Consider the following 23,266-nt stretch of genomic DNA (forward strand, 5'->3'; position numbering starts at 1 on the left):
CAACCGATCCCCAAATGTGGGCTGCTAAATGAGAAATTTGTTCAGGGAGTTTTGCCCCATTTTACAGCTTTCCTTGCCAACATTTGTTAAGGGAACCACTGAGGTTGTTAAGTTAGTAACCCACCTGGGAAGGGAATCCAGCTTCCCCCTTTTGCTGGTCAGAAGTTGCAAAACGGGATCATGTGACCGCAGGAAACCGCCACCGTCATAAACATGAACCCGTTGCCAAGCGTCAAAATGCAAATCACATGACCACGGGAATGCAGCTACCGTCCTAAGGGTGAAGGACGGGCATAAGTCGCTTTTTTTTCAGTGCCGTCACTAAACGAGGGCTACCTGTGTATAATGCGACTGGCATCCAGAATGACGCTAACAGTGCTGCCCTAATCGTCAGCAGTTCCAAAGCAGAATACTTCTGAAAAGCATCTTTAAAGCATGACATTAAGCAGGCAACAAATGACCAAACGCTTTTTGATCGCGCTTTTAATCTAACTCTGCTCTCTTGCAGAATGTGGCGCTGCTTTCACCAGCAAACTTGAAGGAATGTTTAAGGACATGGAGCTCTCTAAAGACATAATGATACAGTTTAAGCAAGTAAGGAAGCAGTCTGCCATCGTACTTTTATTTCCCTTTGACAATCCTGTCCTCTCTAGACCTTTCTATTTTCCTACTATCTTCATTCCTTTTTTCTTTTTTTGTAATCCCCTTCCTATTTTACTATGGAGTTACTCTGGGAGAGCCGTGCCTAACAGAACTGGGTCACTGATTCATTGCATAATTCTCTAGGTTCAAGGTTCATTTTATTTATATGCTGCCCTATTCCCAGCGGGACTCAGGGCGGCGCACAAACCCAAGGAGGGGAAGGGAAACACAAAAACTACAACAAAAAGTACAAGGGAATTTAAAACAACCAACAGCCACACAATTCGAGAGGGGAAGGGAACTCATCGACCCCAGGCCTGCCGACACAGCCAGGTTTTAACGGCTTTTCGGAAGGCCTGGAGAGAGGTGAGGGTCCGAATCTCTGCGGGGAGCTCGTACCAAAGGGCCGGAGCCGCCACAGAGAAGGCCCTCCCCCGGGTAGTGGCCAGATGACATTGGGTAGTAGACGGAACCCGGAAGAGGCCTAATCTGTGTGATCTAATGGGTCTTTGGGAGGTAATTGGCAGCAGACGGTCTCTCAAGTACCCAGGTCCAATACCATGAAGGGCTTTCTCTGGTGACCTTCCCAGTTTTCTTGCGCACCCTTAAAAGGGCTGCGGGAATAAAATAGGAAAAGATCTAAAGAATTCCTTTCTAAGTCATCATCATCCTCTTTTAACTTGCGGGGTGGAGTCTGGGCAACTGAATGGAGCCAAGTGGCCGGATGCCCTTCCTGTCGCCAATTCCTTTCTGAGTAGTTGGGAGAAAACTATAACGCAACTGTGCTTGTAGTTCTGAACGGTCACCCTTTGTGTCTTTGGTTCTGTCGTAGTATATGCAAAATCAGAATGTACCTGGCAACATTGAACTCACTGTCAATATCTTGACCATGGGATACTGGCCTACATACGTGCCTATGGAGGTCCATCTACCATCAGAGGTAAGAGAATTGTACAGTAGTTTTGAAACAGAGGGATTCTGCAGCTGTCCTTCAAGGATCAGATAAGGAGAGTAAATGCCATAGTTAATAATTAAAAGATATCCGTAAGGTTATCATTCCCCCTTTTCCATTCAGGTGAAACTTAACAATCCCGAACCGAAGGTGACCACGTAAATCTCATCGGTTTTGTTATATAAAAAAGGCCGGCATGAAAGCCATTTTAGCTAAGTCGGCACTCGGATTTAAAAAGTGCGATTATAGGTTCAGCTTGAGTCGGGCAAAAAGAAAGAAGAGAAGGGGGAAAAAAATAGATTTGTTTTATCTTTTTAAGTCTGTGTTTCCATTCTGTTCAGATGGTGAAGCTGCAGGAAATATTTAAGACTTTTTATCTGGGAAAACACAGTGGCAGGAAACTTCAGTGGCAATCAACATTGGGACACTGTGTATTGAAAGCAGAATTTAAAGAGGTAAGGTTTGCTTTGGGGTATTCTTTTCCCCCCGTAGGTGGGAATCGTTTTTTCTGATTTCAAAGACGTGCCAAAATCTTTGAAGCCAACTCTTATATCCCTAAACTGTGTTCAGCTGTCTTGAGCTTTAAATGCTTTACAGATAGTCCTCCACTTATGACCATAATTGGGATTAGAATTCCTGTGGCTAAGCAAGGCAGTTGCAGTGGTCGTAAGTGTGAAGACCGGATGTAAGTCACTTTTTTCAGCGCCAATATAACTGTCATGGCCGGCTGGAGAATTCTGGGAGTTGAAGTCCACACATCTTCAAGCTACCAAGCTTGAGAAATGCCAACATACCCTGTTCCCCCCCCCCAAAAAATAAGACCTCCCCAGGTAACAAGCTCACTCAGGCTTTTGAGCGCATGCACCACAATAAGCCTTCCCCCGAAAATAAGACCTCCCCTAAAATATTTAGACGCATGCTCAGCCAGTCCCCACCATTTCCAAAGAGCCGAAGTGGGTAAAATGAGGACCCAGATTGTTGGGGGCGATATCCTGACTGTAAACCACTTAGAGAGGGCTGAAAGCCCTATGAAGCGGTATATAAGTCTGACTGCTATTGCTATTCCTGGGGGGTGAACATGGACCTGCCATCGACGGCTTTGCGGAGGTAGCTACTGTGCCCCTTCTCTTAGTGGCGGCCACAAAAAGAGGCCAGCAATGCTAGGACTGGCAAGAGCTTGCCAGAAACAGAGACAGAACTTCCAGCCCTCTCTGAATCAGCTAATCCGTGGTCCGCGGGCCAAGGTTAAGGGGCCTCCCGCACCTCAAAAATAATAAGAGCTCCCCGAAAATAAGGCCAAGCGCTTATTTCGGGGGGTGGGGGGTTTCAAAAGAAAATAAGACCCTGTCTTGTTTTCGGAGAAACACGGTAGATCATAAGAACTTTAGTATCATGATAACAGTGATAATGACAGGTGTTGTTTCTGCAAGTACTCCAATAACCTTGAAGGAAGCCTTTCACCATGACGTTTTCACCCATTCGTCTTTCTTCAATTCATCTTTTCTTTTCCGGCAGGGCAAGAAAGAGCTCCAGGTGTCCTTGTTCCAGACTTTAGTGCTACTTATGTTTAACGAAGGCGAAGAATTCAGTTTAGAAGAAATAAAACAAGCGACTGGAATAGGTCAGTATTTTAGGGCTGCTTGTAATGTCCGAGCATGCACAATTCAGATGCTGACGTGTGCATTTCTCTTCCTCTCTCTCTCTCTGTCTCTCCCTCCCTCCCTCCCTCCCTCCCTCTCTCTCTCTCTCTCTCTCTCTCTGTTTTCTCTCTTTCTCTCTCTCTCTCTCCCTGCTACAGAGGACGGAGAGCTAAGGAGAACCCTCCAGTCATTAGCCTGCGGCAAGGCCCGAGTCCTGGCCAAAAGTCCCAAAGGCAAAGACGTAGAAGATGGAGACAAATTCACTTGCAATGACGACTTCAGGCATAAACTCTTCCGGATAAAAATCAACCAGATCCAGATGAAAGAAACGGTAATTTGTTTGGCTTTCTTCAGAAATACCCTGGTCTAAAACGAGGAGTCTCCAACCATGCCACTTGTGGACTTGTGGACTTGTGGACTTCAATTTCCAGAATTCCACAGCCAGCATGGCTGGCTGAGGAATTCTGGGACTTGAACTCCACAGGTCATCAAGTTGCCAAGATTGGAGCACCCTGATTGAAAAGAAATTGGTACCCTTAAAACCCAAACACCGATATTTTTGAACATCCCAAACATAGCAATAGCACTTGGATTTATATACCACTTTACATTGCTTTACAGCCCCCTCTAAGTGGTTTACAGAGTCAGTCTATTGCCCCCAACAATTTGGGTTCTCATTTTACCCACCTCGGAAGGATGAGTCAACCTTCAGCTGGGATGGATGGATCTATGGAGAGAGGAGAGGAGAAGGAAGGAAGGAAGGAAGGAGCTAGCTAGCTAGCTATAGTAGGACGGAAGGTTGAGTCAACCTTGAGCCAGTCAGGATTGAACTCCTGTGGGCAGGAGCAGTGGCAGTGGGCAGAGTTATCCTGCAATACTGCATTCTAACCACTGGGAGGTGGAAGGAAGGAAGGAAGGAAGGAAGGAGGAAGGAAGGAAGGAAGGAAGGAAGGAAGGAAGGAAGGAAGGAAGGAAGGAAGGAAAAATAGCAATAGCCCTTAGACTTATATACCTCTTCACAGGGCTTTATAGCCCTGTCTAAGCAGTTTACAAGTCAGCCTCTCACCCCCAAACAATCTGGGTCCTCATTTTACCCACCTCGGAAGGATGGAAGGCTGAGTCAATCTTGAGCCGATGAGAATCAAACTGCTAAATTTCAGGCAGCCAGCAATCAGCAGAAGCAGCCTGCAGTACTGCACTCTAACCACCACACCACTGTGGGTCATAAACGAACTATAATTTAAATTAATTTATAAATGAATTTCAATTGAAATTAATCCCGACACCTCGGGTTTTTTAATTACAGCTCTTGGCGCGGGGGCTGGGAAAGCCTGAATTAATGGATTAATCTCCTGTTCGCTTTTTTGAGGCCAAACTTTTATTTTTTGTTTATTTGTTTTACTTCCACAGGTAGAAGAACAAGCGAGCACTACAGAGAGAGTCTTTCAGGATCGTCAGTACCAAATTGATGCTGCCATTGTGAGAATCATGAAGATGCGCAAGACACTTACCCACAATCTGCTTGTCTCCGAAGTATACAACCAGCTGAAATTCCCAGTAAAGGTAGGTCCCAGGGTTACTTCTGAAGTAGTGTGTGTGTTTAAGATAGAACTCCTTCATAACTTTGGCTTGTTGTTCTCATTGTTTGTTTTTATCCCGCCTTGGTTATTTTTATAAATAGCTCAAGGCGGTGAAGATACCTAATATTCCTTCCTCTTCCTATTTTATCCACAATGACAACCCTGTGCCTGTGAGGTGGAACTGGCCCTAAGTCATCCAGCCACCTTTAATGCCTAAGGCAGGACTAGAACTCACCATCTCCTGGTGATTGGCCCGAAGTCATCCAGCCTGCTTTCATGTCTAAGGCAGGACTAGAACTCCCTGTCTCCTGGCGATTGAAAGACATCCAGTTGTCTTTCATGCCTAACGGCGGGACTAGAACTCCCTGTCTCCTGGTGATTGGCCCACCCAGTTGTCTTTCATGCCTAAGGCGGGACTAGAACTCCCTGTCTCCTGGCGATTGGCCCAAAGACACCCAGTTGTCTTTCATGCCTAAGGCGGGACTAGAACTCCCTGTCTCCTGGCGATTGGCCCAAAGACACCCAGTTGTCTTTCATGCCTAAGGCGGGACTAGAACTCCCTGTCTCCTGGCGATTGGCCCAAAGACACCCAGTTGTCTTTCATGCCTAAAGCGGGACTAGAACTCCCTGTCTCCTGGCGATTGGCCCAAAGACACCCAGTTGTCTTTCATGCCTAACGGCGGGACTAGAACTCCCTGTCTCCTGGTGATTGGCCCACCCAGTTGTCTTTCATGCCTAAGGCGGGACTAGAACTCCCTGTCTCCTGGCGATTGGCCCAAAGACACCCAGTTGTCTTTCATGCCTAAGGCGGGACTAGAACTCCCTGTCTCCTGGCGATTGGCCCAAAGACACCCAGTTGTCTTTCATGCCTAAGGCGGGACTAGAACTCCCTGTCTCCTGGCGATTGGCCCAAAGACACCCAGTTGTCTTTCATGCCTAAAGCGGGACTAGAACTCCCTGTCTCCTGGCGATTGGCCCAAAGACACCCAGCTAGCTTTTGTGCTCAAGGCAGGACTAGAACTTACCTTCTCCCATTTTCTAACCTGGGGCCTTCACTCCTGGACCAAACTGGCTCTATTATGCCCATTGGCTTCTCTTTATAAATGATGAAACAAAAATGACTATGTCTTTCATTCAAGCAAGGGACTTTTGAGTTGTTGTTCTCAGGACAGAAGAACTCCTGGATCTAAGGACAAATCATTGTTTCCAGCTTCAGCTTCTCCCGATAGGAACAAACTAGAGTTAGATTCCAGTCAGTGCAGCTACCATAGGTGGAGCTGTCTGGCTGTTAGCTGGGCCCATTAACAAGAAAATCTAGCCAGACTGGTTTAGACTGGCAAGCAGACTTAATAATAAGCCAAAGCCCTTTGCAAACCGTCCTTTGCTTCTTATGGTACTTTCTCAAAACCCAAACGGTCCGTTTACTTTTAAGGTCCAGCATAGCTAAATAATTTGCTTCATTTAAAGTGACAGAGGATTTTTCTCAGGAAGATAACCTTTTTTTAAAATTCCAAATGAAGTTAAAAGTAGTTATTTACCCAGGTAGACATAAATACATGCCCCCGTTTTGTAGACCTCAAAAGTACAAGCACAATTCTTTTTATAAAAAAAAAATATTTGTACATTTTTTTCTTTGATATACATGAGTACTTTAGTCAACAGTGTATTGTCTGAGTACATTTACTTATACAAAATCATAATTGTGCTAATAATAATAATAAATAGTGATAATAGTGATAATGGTAATACTTATATGTAATAATAATCTTTCATCATTTACCTTTATATAACAATAATCGTTTATCTTCTAATTTCTATCTCTTTCATCTAACCACTGATAAAATAAGTCCCGTGTTATAAAATATTCTGTTTCTCCCTTGTCTTTTATTTTTAATGTCATTCTATCCTGTCTCCGCACAGTCGTAACATTTTCCTAATTATCTTTTCATCAGTAGGAGCGTCTTCGTTTTTTCCAATGTTGTGCAAATACAATTCTTGTTGCTGTCAGCACATGTGGTGTTATGTAATGTAATGTGCGAGCACATTTCTGTTTGCGAAGCCAGGCATACCAAAAGAATGAGATACTGATGTGAAATGTGTCTTTTTGAACGTACTTCGTTGGTTCTTTTAAATCTGTTTTTTTTCCCTTCTCCTTACGCAGACAACGTTTCTGACTTCTCTTATTGCTTTTCAGCCTGCTGACCTTAAGAAGAGAATAGAGTCGTTAATTGACAGAGACTACATGGAAAGGGACAAGGAGAATCCCAATCAGTACAACTACATTGCATAAACAAACACACAATGGGCCTTTTTTTTTTTTTTTTCCTTTTCTGCACACCGATGTTCTTGGTTACTGATGGATAAACAAGCCTGTTGATCCCATTAAATTAACCTTTTTTCTACTACCAATGACTGAATGAAAAGCAACCTCTAATGGGATTGTGGGCAGAGGGGGGAAGAAATATAGTCGAGTGGTCTTTTTTTTTTTCCAGTGGCTTTACATGCCCAGTTTAAAAGAGTAGTATTTACATTTTTACGAAGAATGCTGTTGAACTCTTTGCATGATATTTGATATGAACTGCGGAAGATTGCAAGGAAGCATCCAGTCTCTCTAATTCCACCCTTTCCTTCAGGGCTAAAGGCACAGCCTCTCTTTTAGCACATCGCTCTCATCCCATTTTGGAAAAGAAAAAAAAAAAACCTTAAAATGTGTGGCGTTTTTATTAAGCAAACAAAAAAAGCCCAAGTTGCAACCATTTTTTTTTTTAAAAAAAGACGCTTAAACTGCATGCAAATTTCTAACCGCTATACGAAATAATTGGGTTTGTTTATTGGACAACAAAGCCTGTGTGGATTGACAGCCTTCAGATTGAAAAGCCGCGCTCGTATTCCTAAACATAACAAAATTCTTCTGTAGGTGTTAGAAAGAAAAACACGCCACTGGATTTTCCCAAGGTTCAGAAAAGGGACCGGCCTAAAATGCTTGGAGTTGTGGTGTAAACATTACTGTGAAAAGCTTGAGGGAATTAGGCTGCTGTTCACTTCCTTCGTCCTCAAGTGTAAGTACTTTTAAAAAAAAGAAAACAATTCATGATATTGGAGTTAATTGTGTGTGGAAGGGGGAGGGATTTTAGAGGCTCATTATTTCAGAAACACTTCATTAATGAACATCGGGGTGTAATGTGATAGCCGCACTGGATGTTTATTCCCTCCCCTGCAATGCAAAATTAGAGGTTTTATACTTCTGCTGAATTGCACATGTTTTATTATTAGACCAAGAATTGAAGAGGTATTTCTAAAACAGCGCCTTTCCATCCCATCCAGCCACAGCCAAGAGGAGAGTTGTAGCCTAAACCAACATTTCTCAAACTTGGCAGCTTTAAGATGACTTTGCTGGCTGGGGAATTCTGGAAGTTTTAAAAGTTGGCAAGTTTTTTTTTTTGTTTTTTTTTTAAACTGGCCTAAATAATGCCTCTGCTCTCTCTCTTCGCTGAGTCATGCTGGATTCTGGAGAGAAGGCGGAGGAGGCCATTTCTAGACAGGCTGGATTTGCCGAACATGGTTTCCCATCCTATTCCCACCTGGTCCAGTTCTTGGGCTAGAAGTCCCAGACTTCCCCAGTCAACTAGCAGGGAAAGTCTTAAGAGCTGTTTATCAGCTCTTCCAGTGTCTGTGAGTGTTCTTCAGGTGTGTCTAATTCTACGAGAACATCAGGGTGATATTAAAAAGCAACCTTCGTTGCTTTTAATTTATTACACCAAATACGCAGGTAGCCCAAGTTGGGTTTTCCATCAGGAGGCCCTGCACTGTTACCCGGGTGCATGCATCCCATCCAAACTCCTGTTTTTAATCGGACGCTTTCAATACCAGGATCCACATTCAGTGGCCATGTCCTCTCTGAACAGCTGGATGCAGCGGCTAATCATAACTGGCCCTTTAGAGCTGAACTGGCAGGGTTTTTCTATACCATGTCCAACCCAGAAAACCTCTGGATTGAAAATTTACTCAGGCGTTAAGCCGCCACCTCCCTTCCTGGCACAGACCACTGTGGAAATATTTTGCTAACCACGACCTCCTTAACCCGGTCAATTTATGAAACTGAATATTTCCTACCTAAGAGCGACATTTAAGTGCGAGTGTCTTACTTTTCATGTAAGCTAGTTTAGCAAGCCATCTTGCTGGCACATCTGTGTTTAGGAACTCAGGGAGACAAGCACTCTTCAGTGAAATTGGTTTCTTTTTTTTAAATTAAAAACAAACCTTTTCTCCAATCATCGAGTGATGCTGGGTTTCTTTTTCTCCCTTAAAGAGACTCCGTAAAAAGGAGAAATGTTCATAGTTAAGTCAGTTCGCCGAATCATTTTTCCCCAAGTGATGCTGAATAATAGCAATTTTTTTCAGCCATATCGGCCAGCAATTTTTCTTTCCGCTGGCATCATGTGCCTGCTTTATGGAGCCATACAAATATTTATAATAGATATGTATATAAAACTTACTTTGACTTTTTCCCCCCCTAACGGGGGGCTAAAGCAGAGACCCACAGCTTGTCTGGACATAAATTTTTAAAATCTTTTTTTTTTTTCCTGTTGCATGCAGTTTAGAGCAGCCTCCTTTGTATGAAATCGGAATTTCGGTTGATTTTAGTTTGAAGGTTTTTTTTTAACAGACAAAAAAAAAAAACAACTTTATAGCCAACAGAATGATTTTATTTTTTGCTGATTTACATTTAAGCGACCACATGGTTTCAAAATGAATGGCAAAGGTGTTGTACAAAATTATTTGTTCTATAGTATACACAAAGGTGCCAAAGTACGCAATAGTTAATTTAAAGAAAATAGACAGTTGTTAACGTTACTTTAGCTGTGGTTTTATTTACCTTTATTCATCATTCAGATGCTCATTTTATCTGTCTTAATGCGTGCCCCATTTCTGTGTGTTTAATGTATGCCTCCTGTCTCGATTTCTCCAAAACGCAAAACATTTTGTCTTTCTAATTTTCTTCAAAATAAAAATGTGGGGTTATTTTTGGTTTTGTGCATTGGAAAAATACCACTTTTACTTTTAGTGACTTCATATATATATATAAGAACATCTCCTCCACCCCTCTAAATGTTTAAAACTCTAGAAGAGAGTCCAGCAGCATTCAAAAATGTAATATACTTTTTTGTATAAACACATTCTTTGAAAAAGAATATCTTTGCAACGGGTGGAGGGAGGGAACAGACAGCAGTGGGAGGGGAAAAAAATTAATCCTTGTTTCTTTTAAGAAGCCACTTCAGTAGGCTATTTAAGATTGTGCTTGTTTATTGCATAGAAGTGTTCTATTTACACAGGTCTGCAAAGGGGACATGTCCGCATTAATTCCTTCAATGCAAATAAAATACCAAACCCGAAACAATTTTCAAACGCTTTCCTAAGTAAAAGTGGAAATGGGGTACAGAGAGTCTCTTTGGTAAATAATGTAAATACATGTCCTTTAAAAAAAAAGAGTGAGTCTGTTATCTAGGTATTTTGTGTCATTTAATAAATAAATAAACAGTTTTGTGTTGCTAAAGTCTTCCTCGGTCGTGTGTGGGAAATGAGCGAGTTTGTGACGACGGTGCGTCTCGGGTTGACATTGGGCTGGTCCCTCCCCTTAAAACAAAAAACTCATTGATGTGTACCCTCTTTCTCCAAAAATAAGACCTCCCCAGATGATAAGCTCAATCAGGCTTTTGAGCGCGTGTGCAAAAATAAGCCCTCTTCTTAAAATATTTAAACGCATGCGCAGCCAGTCCCCGCCCTTTCCTGGGGGAGGAAGGGGGGAACACGCCCCACATGTACCTGCCATCCACTTGAAACGGCCCCGCAGAGACTACTACCACAAACCCTAGCTATTGCGCCTTTTATCTTAGTGGCGGCCAGAAAAAGAGGAGTAGGCCCAGCGCCCGCCAGGGCTGGCAAGAGTGCCAGAAACAGACACAACTTCCGGCGCTCTCTGGATCAGCTGAACGTGGGCCGCGGGCCAAGGTTAAGGAGCTTCCCGCACCTCAAAAATAATAAGAACTCCCCGAAAATTAAGGCCAAGCGCTTATTTCGGGAGTCGAAAGAAAATAAGACCCTGTCTTGTTTTTGGGGAAACATGGTAGTCCTCTGCTTACGACCCCAATTGAGCTCAAAACGTAAGTTGCTAAGTGAGACCTTTGTTAAGGGAGCTTTTGTCCCATTTTATGGCTTGCCACAGTTAAGTGAATCGTTGCAGTTGTTAAGCCAGCAACCCCGTGGTTAAGCAAATCTGGCTTCCCCATTCGCTTGTCGGAAGGTGAGAATTGAATTGCTAGAATAACCCAAGTTCGGAAGGGACCATGGAGGTCTTCTAGTCCAACCCCCTGATCGGGCAGGAAACTATCCCATTTTGGACTAGACGGCTGTCCCAATCTCTTCTTTAAAACATCCAGTCGCAAAAGGAGATCACATGATCACCACCCTACCCCACCCGGACATTGCAATCATCATAAATATGATCCAGTTGCCAAGGATTTCAATTTTGATCGCGTAATCATAGGGATGTAGCAACAGCCCTAAGGTGTGAAAAACAATCACGAGTCATCGTTACCTTTGTGCTGTCGTACCTCTGAACGGCCACTGAGCAAACTGTTGTAAGTCAAGGACTCTATTCGGCTAGTTAAATGCTTTAGGACAGTGTTTCTCAACCTTGGCAACTTGAAGATGTCTGGACTTCAAGTCCCAGAATTCCCCAGCCAGCTAATGCTGGCTGGGGAATTCTGGGAGTTGAAGTCCAGACATCTTCAAGTTGTCAAGGTTGAGAATTCGCTGGCTGGGGAATTCTGGGAGTTGAAGTCCAGACATCTTCAAGTTGTCAAGGTTGAGAATTCGCTGGCTGGGGAATTCTGGGAGTTGAAGTCCAGACATCTTCAAGTTGTCAAGGTTGAGAATTCGCTGGCTGGGGAATTCTGGGAGTTGAAGTCCAGACATCTTCAAGTTGCCAAGGTTGAGAAACACTGCTTTAGGAAGTTGTAAATTTGCCTTTCACTAACGGGGAAGTCACAACCTCTTGGCACAAGCGGAAAGACGTGGGCTGGAATTGGCGGAGTTGCCATCTCAGCCTACGCAGAGCAAGGCTGCCTGGCAAGGTTGCAAATAGCAAAGTCTCGTGGCCATCAGCAGCGTCGGCTTGCCAACGGCCCTTCCTTGATCTCATGCAATGGGAAACACTCTGCAACTTGTAAATGCCGAAGGCTCTTCCTTGGGGGTGGGGTGGAAATAAAGCACCTGGCTTACTTAATTAACTTTGATGCTTTGTTTTTGGCTGTTTTGTTTTTGACTTCTGCCAGCCTCATTGCAAACCATTTCCCCCCCCCTGAATTTGCTACGAAAACAAGGGCTTTCGGCAATAGCGCAAGATAGACAGGTGTGTTGATTCAAAGTTGGTTTGGTTCACAATAGGTCAGTGTTTCTCAACCTTGTCAACTTGAAGATGTCTGGACTTCAACTCCCAGAATTCCCCAGCCAGCAAATGCTGGCTGGGGAATTCTGGGAGTTGAAGTCCAGACATCTTCAAGTTGTCAAGGTTGAGAATTCGCTGGCTGGGGAATTCTGGGAGTTGAAGTCCAGACATCTTCAAGTTGACAAGGTTGAGAAACACTGCAATAGGTGCTTTGATCCAAGTTCCTATCTCCCAAGATTGGGGGCGGGGGAACTACCGTAGATACCTTCTGATCTGCAGCTCTCAATTGGCAGAATTAAGATCGGCTACTTGGCCTGTTTTTCTGCGAAAAGGTTTTTGTGCTGCACCGATGCCTGGGTTAACACGCCGAGCCGCCATTTCTCGGTTGAATATGCTGCATATAAGGCCGATTTGGGTGCTGTATATACACCGTAGTGGGAAGCGGTGGCTAAGACGCTGTGAGCTTGTCAATCAGAAAGGTCGGCGGTTCAAATCCCTAGCGCCACCCAGCAGAGTGAGCTTCCTGCTACTTGTCCCAGCTTCTGCCAACCTGACAGTTCGACAGGACATAAAAATGCAAGTAGAAAAATAGGAACCACCTTTGATGGGAGGGTAACAGCGTTCCGTTACTCTTAGCTGGGTGATTTCAAGAGAATATCACCAGGAGACTGGGAGTTCTAGTCCCCTCTTTAGCCACGAAAGCCACCTGGGTGATTTCAAGACAATCACCAGGAGACTGGGAGTTCTAGTCCCCTCTTTAGCCAGAAAACCACCTGGGTGACTTCAAGACAATCGCCAGAAGGGGCTCTCTGAGCTGGCTGGTTTTCTTGCAGACATTTCATTACCCTCCCTAGGTAACATCTACGCTAGTCAAACAGTCAACTGATGATGTTACCTAGTTTGGTAATGAAACGTCTGCAAGAAAACTAGCAAGCTGAGACAGCACTAAGGACCCTGTAGTTGTTGCTCTTCTTCTTCCTCCTCTCCTCCTCCTCCTCCTCTTCTCCTCTTCTTTTCCTCCTCCTCTTCTCCTCGTCCCCTCCTCTTCTTCAGCTTCTTTCTCTTCTCTTTTTCTCCTCCTCCTCCTCCCCCTCTTCTTCTCCCCCCTCCTACTCCCATTCTTCTCCCCCTCTTCTCCTCTTCTTCTCCTCCTCCTCCCCTCCTCCTCCCCTCCTCCTCTCTCTCTCCTCCTCCTCCACTTCTTCTTCTCCTCCTCCCCTCCTCCTCCCTCTCTCCTCCTCCTCCACTTCTTCTCCTCCTCCTCCTCCCCTCGTCCTCTCCCTCTTCTCCTCCTCCTCCACTTCTTCCTCTGCTGCTGTTTCAGCTTCTTCCTCTCCTCCTCCTTCTCCTCGCAACCCTCCCACCCTCCGAGCCCTGATGATATTACCTAGTTGGATCACGAAACGTCTGCAAGAAAGCAACCCAGCTCAAGAGACCACCAAGGGACACCCCACCCCACCCCACGCCCCGTCCACCCCCGAGCTGCAAAGATTCTCCTTTTATTGGTATTTCAAATCATGGCTGCTTGGGGTGCGCGTGTGTCTAAACATTTCAAGTTTGCAAGCGGAGCAATTTGGGAGAGAGAGAAAAAATAAATAAACAAACAAACAAATAAATAAATAAACAAACTTGACAGCTCCCACCCTTCCTTTGTGATGAAAAAAAGAGAAAAAAACCCCACCCGGCCGCTCTATTACGGCAGAAAGGCCGGCCGTGAACCGCAAGGTCCGCGCGGGGCGGAGCCGCGCCGTGATTGGTCGGCGCCGCCGCGAGGCTCCTCCCCTACATCCCGCGGGGCCCCGCCCCCAGGCTTTGCCATCTGACCGGCTTGGGTGGCCGGGCGAGTTTCGCGGATCGTCTCGCTGCCTCGATCCGCTCCGTGGCTTTTGCTTCTGCTGCTGCTGGTTCTCTCGCCGCGTCGGCATGGACCCGCCTCGGTTTCGCTTCCGACCGCCGTTCTTCTACGGCTGTCTTCTCCTCCTGCCCCTGCTGCTCGACAGCCTGGGTGAGAGCGGGGGGGAGGGGTTTTTTGGGGGGTGGGCTGCCTTGGTAATGCGATAAAAGGGGTGACACTCCCCCCAATAGGTGGAGGCAGCACTCGGGGAGGGGGGATCTCCAGTGGGAGGGGGTGGAAGCAGTCGAGGGTCTTTTGGAAGTTGTTTGGGGGGGGGGTCTGGGATGCTCTGGGAATCGATAAAGGGGTGAACCCCCCCCCAAAAAAGGTGGAGGGAGGATTTGGGGAGGGGGATCTCTAGTGGGAGGGGGTGGAAGCAGCCGAGGGTCTTTTGGAAGTAGTTTTGGGGGGTCTGGGATGCTCTGGGAATCGATAAAGGGGTGAACCCCCCCAAAAAAGGTGGAGGGAGGATTTGGGGAGGGGGATCTCTAGTGGGAGGGGGTGGAAGCAGCCGAGGGTCTTTTGGAAGTAGTTTTGGGGTTCTGAGATGCTCTGGGAATTGATAAAGGGGTGAACCCCCCCAAAAAAAGGTGGAGGGAGCATTCGGGGAGGGGGATCTCCAGTGGGAGGGGGTGGAAGCAGCCGAGGGTCTTTTGGAAGTAGTTTTGGGGGGTCTGAGATGCTCTGGGAATGGATAAAGGGGTGAATCCCCCCCAAAAAAAGGTGGAGGGAGGATTTGGGGAGGGGGATCTCCAGTGAGAGGGGGTGGAAGCAGCCGAGGGTCTTTTGGAAGTAGTTTTGGGGGGTCTGAGATGCTCTGGGAATGGATAAAGGGGTGAATCCCCCCCCAAAAAAGGTGGAGGGAGGATTTGGGGAGGGGGATCTCCAGTGAGAGGGGGTGGAAGCAGCCGAGGGTCTTTTGGAAGTAGTTTTGGGGTTCTGAGATGCTCTGGGAATTGATAAAGGGGTGAACCCCCCCCCCCCAAAAAGGTGGAGGGAGCATTCGGGGAGGGGGATCTCCAGTGGGAGGGGGTGGAAGCAGCCGAGGGTCTTTTGGAAGTTGTTTGGGGGGGGTCTGAGATGCTCTGGGAATGGATAAAGGGGTGAATCCCCCCCCAAAAAAGGTGGAGGGAGGATTTGGGGAGGGGGATCTCCAGTGAGAGGGGGTGGAAGCAGCCGAGGGTCTTTTGGAAGTAGTTTTGGGGTTCTGAGATGCTCTGGGAATTGATAAAGGGGTGAAACCCCCCCCAAAAAAGGTGGAGTAAGGATTTGGGGAGGGGGATCTCTAGTGGGAGGCGGTGGAAGCAGCCGAGGGTCTTTTGGAAGTAGTTTTGGGGTTCTGAGATGCTCTGGGAATTGATAAAGGGGTGAAACCCCCCCAAAAAAAGGTGGAGTAAGGATTTGGGGAGGGGGATCTCTAGTGGGAGGCGGTGGAAGCAGCCGAGGGTCTTTTGGAAGTAGTTTTGGGGGGGTCTGGGATGCTCTGGGAATCGATAAAGGGGTGAACCCCCCAAAAATGTGAACTCGGGGAGGGGGATCTCTAGTGGGAGGGGGTGGAAGCAGCCGAGGGTCTTTTGGAAGTAGTTTTGGGGGGTCTGGGATGCTCTGGGAATCGATAAAAGGGTGAACCCCCCCCAAAAAAGGTGGAGGGAGCATTCAGGGAGGGGGGGATCTCCAATGGGAGGGGTGGAAGCAGCCGAGGGTCTTTTGGAAGTAGTTTTTGGGGGGTCTGGGATGCTCTGGGAATCGATAAAGGGGTGAAACCCCCCCAAAAAAGGTGGAGGGAGCATTCAGGGAGGGGGGGGTCTTCAGTGGGAGGGGGTGGAAGCAGCCGAGGGTCTTTTGGAAGTAGTTTTGGGGGGTCTGGGATGCTCTGGGAATCGATAAAAGGGTGAAACCCCCTCCCCCCAAAAAAGGTGGATGGAGCATTCGGGGAGGGGGATCTCCAGTGGGAGGGGGTGGGATTAGCCGAGGGTCTTTTGGAAGTAGTTTTTGGGGGGTCTGGGATGCTCTGGGAATCGATAAAGGGGTGAACCCCCCCCAAAAAAGTGGAGGGAGCATTCGGGGAGGGGGATCTCCAGTGGGAGGGGGTGGAAGCAGTCGAGGGTCTTTTGGAAGTAGTTTTGGGGGGTCTGGGATGCTCTGGAAATCGATAAAAGGGTGAACCCCCCCCCCAAAAGGTGGAGGGAGCATTCGGGGAGGGGGATCTCCAGTGGGAGGGGGTGGGAGTAGCCGAGGGTCTTTTGAAAGTAGTTTTGGGGGGTCTGGGATGCTCTGGGAATCGATAAAGGGGTGAACCCCCCCCAAAAAAGGTGGAGGGAGGATTTGGGGAGGGGGATCTCTAGTGGAAGGGGGTGGAAGCAGCCGAGGGTCTTTTGGAAATAGTTTTGGGGGGTCTGGGATGCTCTGGGAATCGATAAAGGGGTGAACCCCCCAAAAAATGTGAACTCAGGGAGGGGGATCTCCAATGGGAGGGGGTGGAAGCAGCCAAGAGTCTTTTGGAAGTAGTTTTGGGGGGTCTGGGATGCTCTGGGAATCGATAAAGGGGTGAACCCCCCCCAAAAAAAGGTGGAGGGAGCATTCGGGAAGGGGGATCTCCAGTGGGAGGGGGTGGAAGCGTGGGTCTTTTGCAAGTAGTTTTGGGGGAGCTGGGATACGATAAGGGGGTGAACACACCCCCCCCAATAGGTGGAGGGAGCGTTCGGGGAGGGGGATCTCCAATGGGAGCGGGATTGAAGTGGCCTTGGCTCTTTCGGAAGTAGTTTTCGGGAGGGTGGACTGCTCTGGGAATGCGATAAAAGGGGGTGACACGCTCCCAAAAGTTGGAGGGAGCATTCGGGGAGGGGGGTCTCCAATGGGGAGGGGTGGAAGCAGTCTCTTGGAAGGAATGCCAAAAATGGAGGTGCTGCTTGGGGGTACCCTAAAGATGGAGAAAGGGTTGCCTGGAAGGGGGGAGGGGAGATGGAAAATTCAGGCATCCCTCCCCAAATAATGTGAGGGTGGAAACAGAGAGCAAAGGAGCATGGGGGTCTCTTAAAATTGGGGAGCTGGAGGTGGAAACAGGAATAGGCACACCCTAGAACTGGGGATGGTGCTCTAAAAGGGATTTTGGAAGCCACCCCAAATTTGGAGAGTCGACGCATAGGGTGGGTAGTGGAGGATTCGGGGAAACCCCCTCAAATTTGGGGGTGGTGGTGGAAGGGGATGGAGAAGGGCTCCCCTGAAAGTGGAGGGATTGGCACACCCTAAAAATGGGGGTGCTGGGGGAACACACACACCCCCAATGTAGTGAGTGGATGCCTGGAATAGGGCTGTAGAGGATTCATGGGTGCCCCTTTCCCCGAATTTGGGGTGGAAAAAACAGAGGGCAGCAGATAGAAGAAAGGTAAAATGCAACTTAGACACCCCCCCCCAAAAAAAAGTTGAGGGTCCTTGGACTGCATCTTCCACATGAGTTGATGGTTGGAGGTGAAAAGGATGTAGGCTTCCATGAGAGCTCCTTAAAAGTTCAGAAGAAGAGGGGGCGAGAGATTCCACTAAAAGCAGGGAAGCTTCTGAGATGCCTTCAAAAGCTTGCCAAAAGATTGAATGAAGCTGCATCTGAAGTGGGATGCTAGCAATTGCGTTGACCCGCTCACAATGGAGAAGTCAACAATAGATGTTAGAAGGAGAAACCCCTCCAAAAAGCTTGGAAGAAGATTGAGAAGATCAGGAACATTCTTGGACACAAGATGTCACAGACCTATAGTTTTTTCTGTTTCACTTCCAAGCTACGTTGAAGCCCTGGAATTTCTCCTTTCTAAACACCAAACTGGTCCAACCTTGGGTAGTTTTTGGGGATTAGCCAAGAGAAGTCAGGTGCTCTTACTCATCTCAATTATTACAAGCTCAGGGAAATTATACATACTAAGGCAGCCTTACTCAATCTGACCTCCTCCACTTAGGCTGAAAAGCAAGTAGAGCTGTCAGCGAAAGAAGAAGATAAAGGTAGATTTCTGCTGACTTGTTCTTGTCTTCTTCTGGCTGATATTTTTCAGCTCCCTAGTCGAACTGAGACTTTTCTGGATCTGGTCTCCCAGATTCCAAATTTTGACTTGGTTGACTTTGCCAAGAGCAAAGAGGTAGTGCCCTGTAAGTTGAGCGTGTCAAACTTTGATGGTCTTCAAAACACATGTTAAGGAGAAAGTTGTTTAAAAAAAAAGATGTTTCTAGAGTGGAAGGACTTCTTAGAAGTTGGAGAAGAAAAAGGGCCAAAACCATAGCTTGGACGTGGACAAAGAAGCTCGTCTGTATCCAGGAGGGGTCAACTTTTGTGACTTGTGCATACAGGGCTGTTGTTTGTGACTAGCTGTGACATCATCGGCAACTAAGAGTGGCTTACAATTTCTCCATGTTGTATAAAATGAGCCTTTTATTTCTAGCCGGATTCTGAATCCTGCAGCCATTTATGATCCAGTTGTCAACTACAGATTGACAGAGAGGATTCCCTGTCCTCGAAGGGAGAATCCGATGAGATCCATCCTTGGATGAGTTCTCAGAAAGCTAGGTTTTCTAAAAGTCACCCAAATCTTTTGAAGTTTTAAGAGCATGAGGACCACAATTCTTCAGCCAATATTAGCGGGACATTATTTCGGGGACTTCATCTCCCAACAGATTTTGAGCAGACCAAATTAAATGTAGACTGAAATCAGTTTTCTGGAGACAAGTGTCATGGTGACATAATAAATGCATTGTGTAGAGGCCTTGAGAGGCATTTGGCATAGTGATCAAGGCACCAGGCCACAGATGTGGAGATATCATACATTCGAGCTTATTATAGGCACAAAGCCAGCTGAGAGCGACCTTGAGCCAGTCCCTTTCTCACAGCCCTAGGAAGGAGGCAATGGCGCCAACCACTTCTGAAAAACCTTGCCAAGAGAATTGTGGGGATTTCTCCTGGCAATCTCCAAAAATCAGAGATGAACAGAAGGAAGAAAGAGAGAGAGAGAGAGAGAGAGAGAGAGAGTAGGAAAGAAAGAAAGAGAAAGAAAGAAAGAAAGAAAGATGATAGATAGATAGATAGATAGATAGATAGATAGATAGATAGATAGATAGATAGATGATAGATAGATAGATAGATAGATAGATAGATAGATAGATAGATAGATAGATGATAGATAGATGATAGATAGATGATAGATAGATAGGAGATAGATAGATAGATAGATAGATGATAGATAGATAGATAGATAGATAGATAGATAGATAGATAGATAGATAGATAGATAGATAAATGGCTGATCTTTACATATAGAATAACTGCCTTGCTTTGCATTTTAGGGAAAGGGGTGTAGTGCCAGTTACATTTTTTTTTTGTTGAGTTTTGTAGTAGAATTGGAAATAATTTGGTCCCTGCATGAGTTCCTTTTCTAGTTGTTTTCCCGTTCAAACTCTAGCATCTTCACCCGTTTCTTGTCATTTCAATGCTCCTAGCCTTTCACAAGAGACACCTCTGTCGTTTCTGTCTCAAATGAGCATTTTTTTTTACAAAAAAGTTATTAAACTTATTTTAAAAAGTTTTTTTTTAAATAAGAGCTATTGTATTTGTGTGTCAGGTGGTAAAATGTAACTTGCAAGCCTCACATCACGTCTCATTTGAAAGGGGAGGGGGAAACCCACACATCATTAAAAGATGAGCTTAATTAATGTTAAACCAGCATTTAAACCTGTTTGTTTAGTGTCGTGTCAGGAGTTTTCTGTGGGAAAGACAGGCTGAGACATGTCTTGTGTATTGCAATTACATCAAAAATGTACTACCATACTGGAGTGACATCCAGTCTATTAAATATTGGGTGGCAGAAATAAAATGGGTTTGGGAGACTTCTAAAATATGCACGTGCCATGAATTTTCCATCCACCCCTCCAAGAAATGTGAGAATGCAAATATTTCTTTCTCTAACAGCATCTTCATCAGCAGTGTCTTTTCATAGTTAATGAAGCGTGGATGTTTTATTCAGGCTAGATAAAAATCAGTTTTAAACCAGAATGATGACTGAAAAATAATTACGGATGGGAAATTTTCTTCCTGAAGTTTTTTTTTTTCATTAACAAAACGGCTACTTTCTCTCCTATGTTCAAACATAATTATAATCTGAACCGAAAGAGAAATGAATTTAGGGAGAAAGATGATCATGGCTATCTAGAACTTGGCTTTTATCCTTTCTTACAATTCATACATAACCACAGAGCACCTTTATTTAAATGTAAACTAAAACAAACTATTCTCAAAGGCCGACTCTGATCTCAGATTAAAAATATCTGAGGAATAAAGGTTAAGATTCCCTTCGCACATATGTGCTAGTTGTTCCCGACTCTAGGGGGCGGTGCTCATCTCTGTTTCAAAGCCAAAGAGCCAGCGCTGTCCGAAGACGTCCCCATGGCCATGTGGACAGCATGACTAAATGCCAAAAGTGCACAAAATGCTGTTATCTTCCCACCAAAGGTGGTTCCTATTTTTCTACTTGCATTTTTACATGCTTTCGAACTGCTAGGTTGGCAGAAGCTGAGACAAGTAACGGGAGCTCACTCCGTTACACAATACTAGGGATTCGAACCAAGAAACTACCAACCTTTCTGATCGACAAGCTCAGCGTGTTAGCCACTGCGCCACCGCGTCCCTCATCTGAGGAATAGATTGGGTATTTTATACATTTATATTTATTATAAATGTATTTTATACATTTGCTTTTTGCGCAATTAATCTTTGAGAAGCAGAAAAGCCCAGATAACTGTTTTCCTCTATAAATTCAAAGTTGTTTGCTGAATGTGAACATTCTATGGGAATAAATAAAAATTGAATAATTGCTGAATATAAAAATGTTCCGAATGAAGACCAGAACAACAGAGTTGAAAGGTAACTTGGAGGCCTGACCCGTCAAAACCACGGAGGACAAAATCGCGATCGACGAAAGCGCGCATGTGACGTCATCACAGTGCGACAAAAAAAATAAAAAATTGAAATAAAATTAAAATTAAAGCAAGCCGATTCACATAAAGGTAAGGGTTAGGGTTAGGGTTAGGGTTAGGTTAAGGGTTAGGGTTAGGGTTAGAGCGTTAGCGTTAGGTTAAGGGTTAGCGTTAGGTTTAGCGTTACGTTAACGGTTAGGTTTAGGGTTAGATTTAGGGTTAGGTTAAGGGTTAGGTTTAGGGTTAGGTTTAGGGTTAGGTTTGGGGGGGTTAGGGTAAGGTTTTCGCTTTATTTTTACATTTTTCGATCACAGCGCGATGTTTTCGTTGCGCTGTGATGACGTCAAATGCGCGCTTTCGTCGAGCGCGATTTTGTACTCCGCAGTTTTGTGGTGGAACCACTTGGAGGTCCTCCAGTCCAACCCCCTGCTCGAGTAGGAGGGCCCTAATACCATTCTCTTCTTTAAAAGCCTCCGTTGATGGAGCAAACCACAATTTCTGAAGGCAAACCATTCTACTGCTTAATTTTTCTCAATTAAATCAATTAAATTGCAGGTTGGTGGGATGTTTTAAGCACAAATTGTATCACTGGCTCACTGGCCAAACCATTTTCCAGTTGTTTTCCAGACCTATGCGGTAGATTTGGAGGTGAAAGATGACTTGAACGTGTCTTGTCTCTTTGCAAAATGGATGGTGAAATTCTCTCTAGACTACGAAGGAACCGATGAAACTGTAAGCATGCCTGGTTATTATTATTGTTGTTGTTGTTGTTGTTGTTTCCCGGTATTTAAGCTAGCGGTGGGCAATACGGAGGAAGCCTCTACATCCTGAAAACGCAAGCATCTCCACCATCCTGTTGGAAATTTGTTTGAAGAACTGAGAAGGCTGAGAAAGTCCTTTGGCTTTCATTCCAAAAGGCCTCTGGGGGGAGAGAGAGAGCAGGTATGCTACAGTTCTTTTAAAGCAGCCGTGTCTTCTTCTGGATCTGCACACTTTAAAAGCAACAAGGACTTCTAAGAAGCACTCCCTGCGTGCTTGCAAAACATATTCCCACCCATCCTTAAAAACCCATCCAGTAAGGAAAGGTTTTACTTTAAAATCCGTGCCCTGTTTTTTGTTGCGATAACAAAATAACGGAGTCAGAAGGGACCTCGTTGGCCTTCTCGTCCAACTCCCAATACCACTTAAAAGCCTCCACCCACCACTTCAGAAGGCAAAGCTGTTCCACTGGTTCGTTGTTCCAGCTGTCAGGAAATTCCTCCCGAGTTCTAGGTCGCTCCTCTCCATGGTTAGTCTCCACCCGTTGCTTCTTGTCCTGCCTTCTGGTGCTTCAAATCTTAGAAGACTGCTGTCATGGGGTGCGCCACCCAACTCAATGTTTGATCGTGGATGCTTTCCAGTGAGAGTTCATCGGTGGCAGGGGTGGGATTCAAAAATTTTAGCAACTGGTTCTCTGCCCCGGTTGCTGGGTGAGAATTGCCATGGTGGGTGTGGCCTACTTGGCCTCCTGCACCACGGTGGTGGTGGGGGTGCGTTTTCACCCTCCTCAGGCTCTGGAGGCTTCCCTTGAGCCTCCAGGGGGGCAGAAACAGCCTCCCCCTGGGCCCTTGAGGCCCTCTGGATGCCAAAAAAGGGAGGCCCGTCTTTCACCTTCTTCGAGCCTCCGTGTGGGTCCTGCACTTCCTTGCCATCCAAAACGGGAGGCGTGGGGACTCCTGGGAAGGGCAGGGTGGGCGAGGCCAGCCACTTCTTGCAATTAGCAGTTTGGCGAACCAGATGTAAAATTAGCATCTGGTTCACCCGAACCGATCCAAACCGACTGAATCCCACACCCTGATCGGTGGTCTCGTGCATATTCGTGCTTAAAAAGGCTCCCGCTTGGTTTGAAATCTTTTTCAGAAAACGTCTACGTTTATGCTCCCGGAAGACCTGAGCTACATGGGGACCTCCTGCGGGAATGACACCTCGGACCCCGTCCTTTCCATCGAGTTTGGGGACGGGAATTCTTGGACCATCCGTTTTACGAAGACCAAAGACACTTATCAAGGAGTCATCACTTTTGTCTATAACACCGGAGACTCGAAGTTCTTTCCGGATGCTAAACGGAAAGGTAGGTGCGGGGACTTCAGGTTGCTTCGGATCCAGTGGTGGGTTGCAGGTGGTACA

General features: G+C 46.0%; 2 protein-coding genes across 3 annotated transcripts in view; both read left to right on the forward strand.

Moving 5' to 3' along the window:
* CUL4B (cullin 4B) overlaps positions 1–10,362 on the forward strand; it is a 31,928-nt gene extending 21,566 nt beyond the window's left edge. The window contains exons 14-20 of the mRNA XM_032227363.1: positions 509–594; positions 1,475–1,582; positions 1,936–2,049; positions 3,110–3,215; positions 3,393–3,565; positions 4,645–4,797; positions 7,009–10,362. Coding sequence (XP_032083254.1) covers positions 509–594; positions 1,475–1,582; positions 1,936–2,049; positions 3,110–3,215; positions 3,393–3,565; positions 4,645–4,797; positions 7,009–7,104 — 836 coding nt within the window. The 3' untranslated portion in view covers positions 7,105–10,362. The remainder of the gene's footprint in view (positions 1–508; positions 595–1,474; positions 1,583–1,935; positions 2,050–3,109; positions 3,216–3,392; positions 3,566–4,644; positions 4,798–7,008) is intronic.
* Positions 10,363–14,090: 3,728 nt separating this feature from the next.
* Positions 14,091–23,266, forward strand: part of LAMP2 (lysosomal associated membrane protein 2) — a 29,748-nt gene continuing 20,572 nt past the window's right edge. For both annotated transcript variants that reach the window (XM_032228580.1, XM_032228579.1), the window contains exons 1-3: positions 14,091–14,266; positions 21,717–21,832; positions 23,000–23,210. In XM_032228580.1, the coding sequence (XP_032084471.1) occupies positions 14,185–14,266; positions 21,717–21,832; positions 23,000–23,210 (409 nt within the window). In that variant the 5' untranslated portion in view covers positions 14,091–14,184. The remainder of the gene's footprint in view (positions 14,267–21,716; positions 21,833–22,999; positions 23,211–23,266) is intronic.

The sequence above is a fragment of the Thamnophis elegans genome, chromosome 12 (assembly GCF_009769535.1).
Source record: "Thamnophis elegans isolate rThaEle1 chromosome 12, rThaEle1.pri, whole genome shotgun sequence".
In the NCBI taxonomy this organism is placed as follows: Eukaryota; Metazoa; Chordata; class Lepidosauria; order Squamata; family Colubridae; genus Thamnophis; species Thamnophis elegans.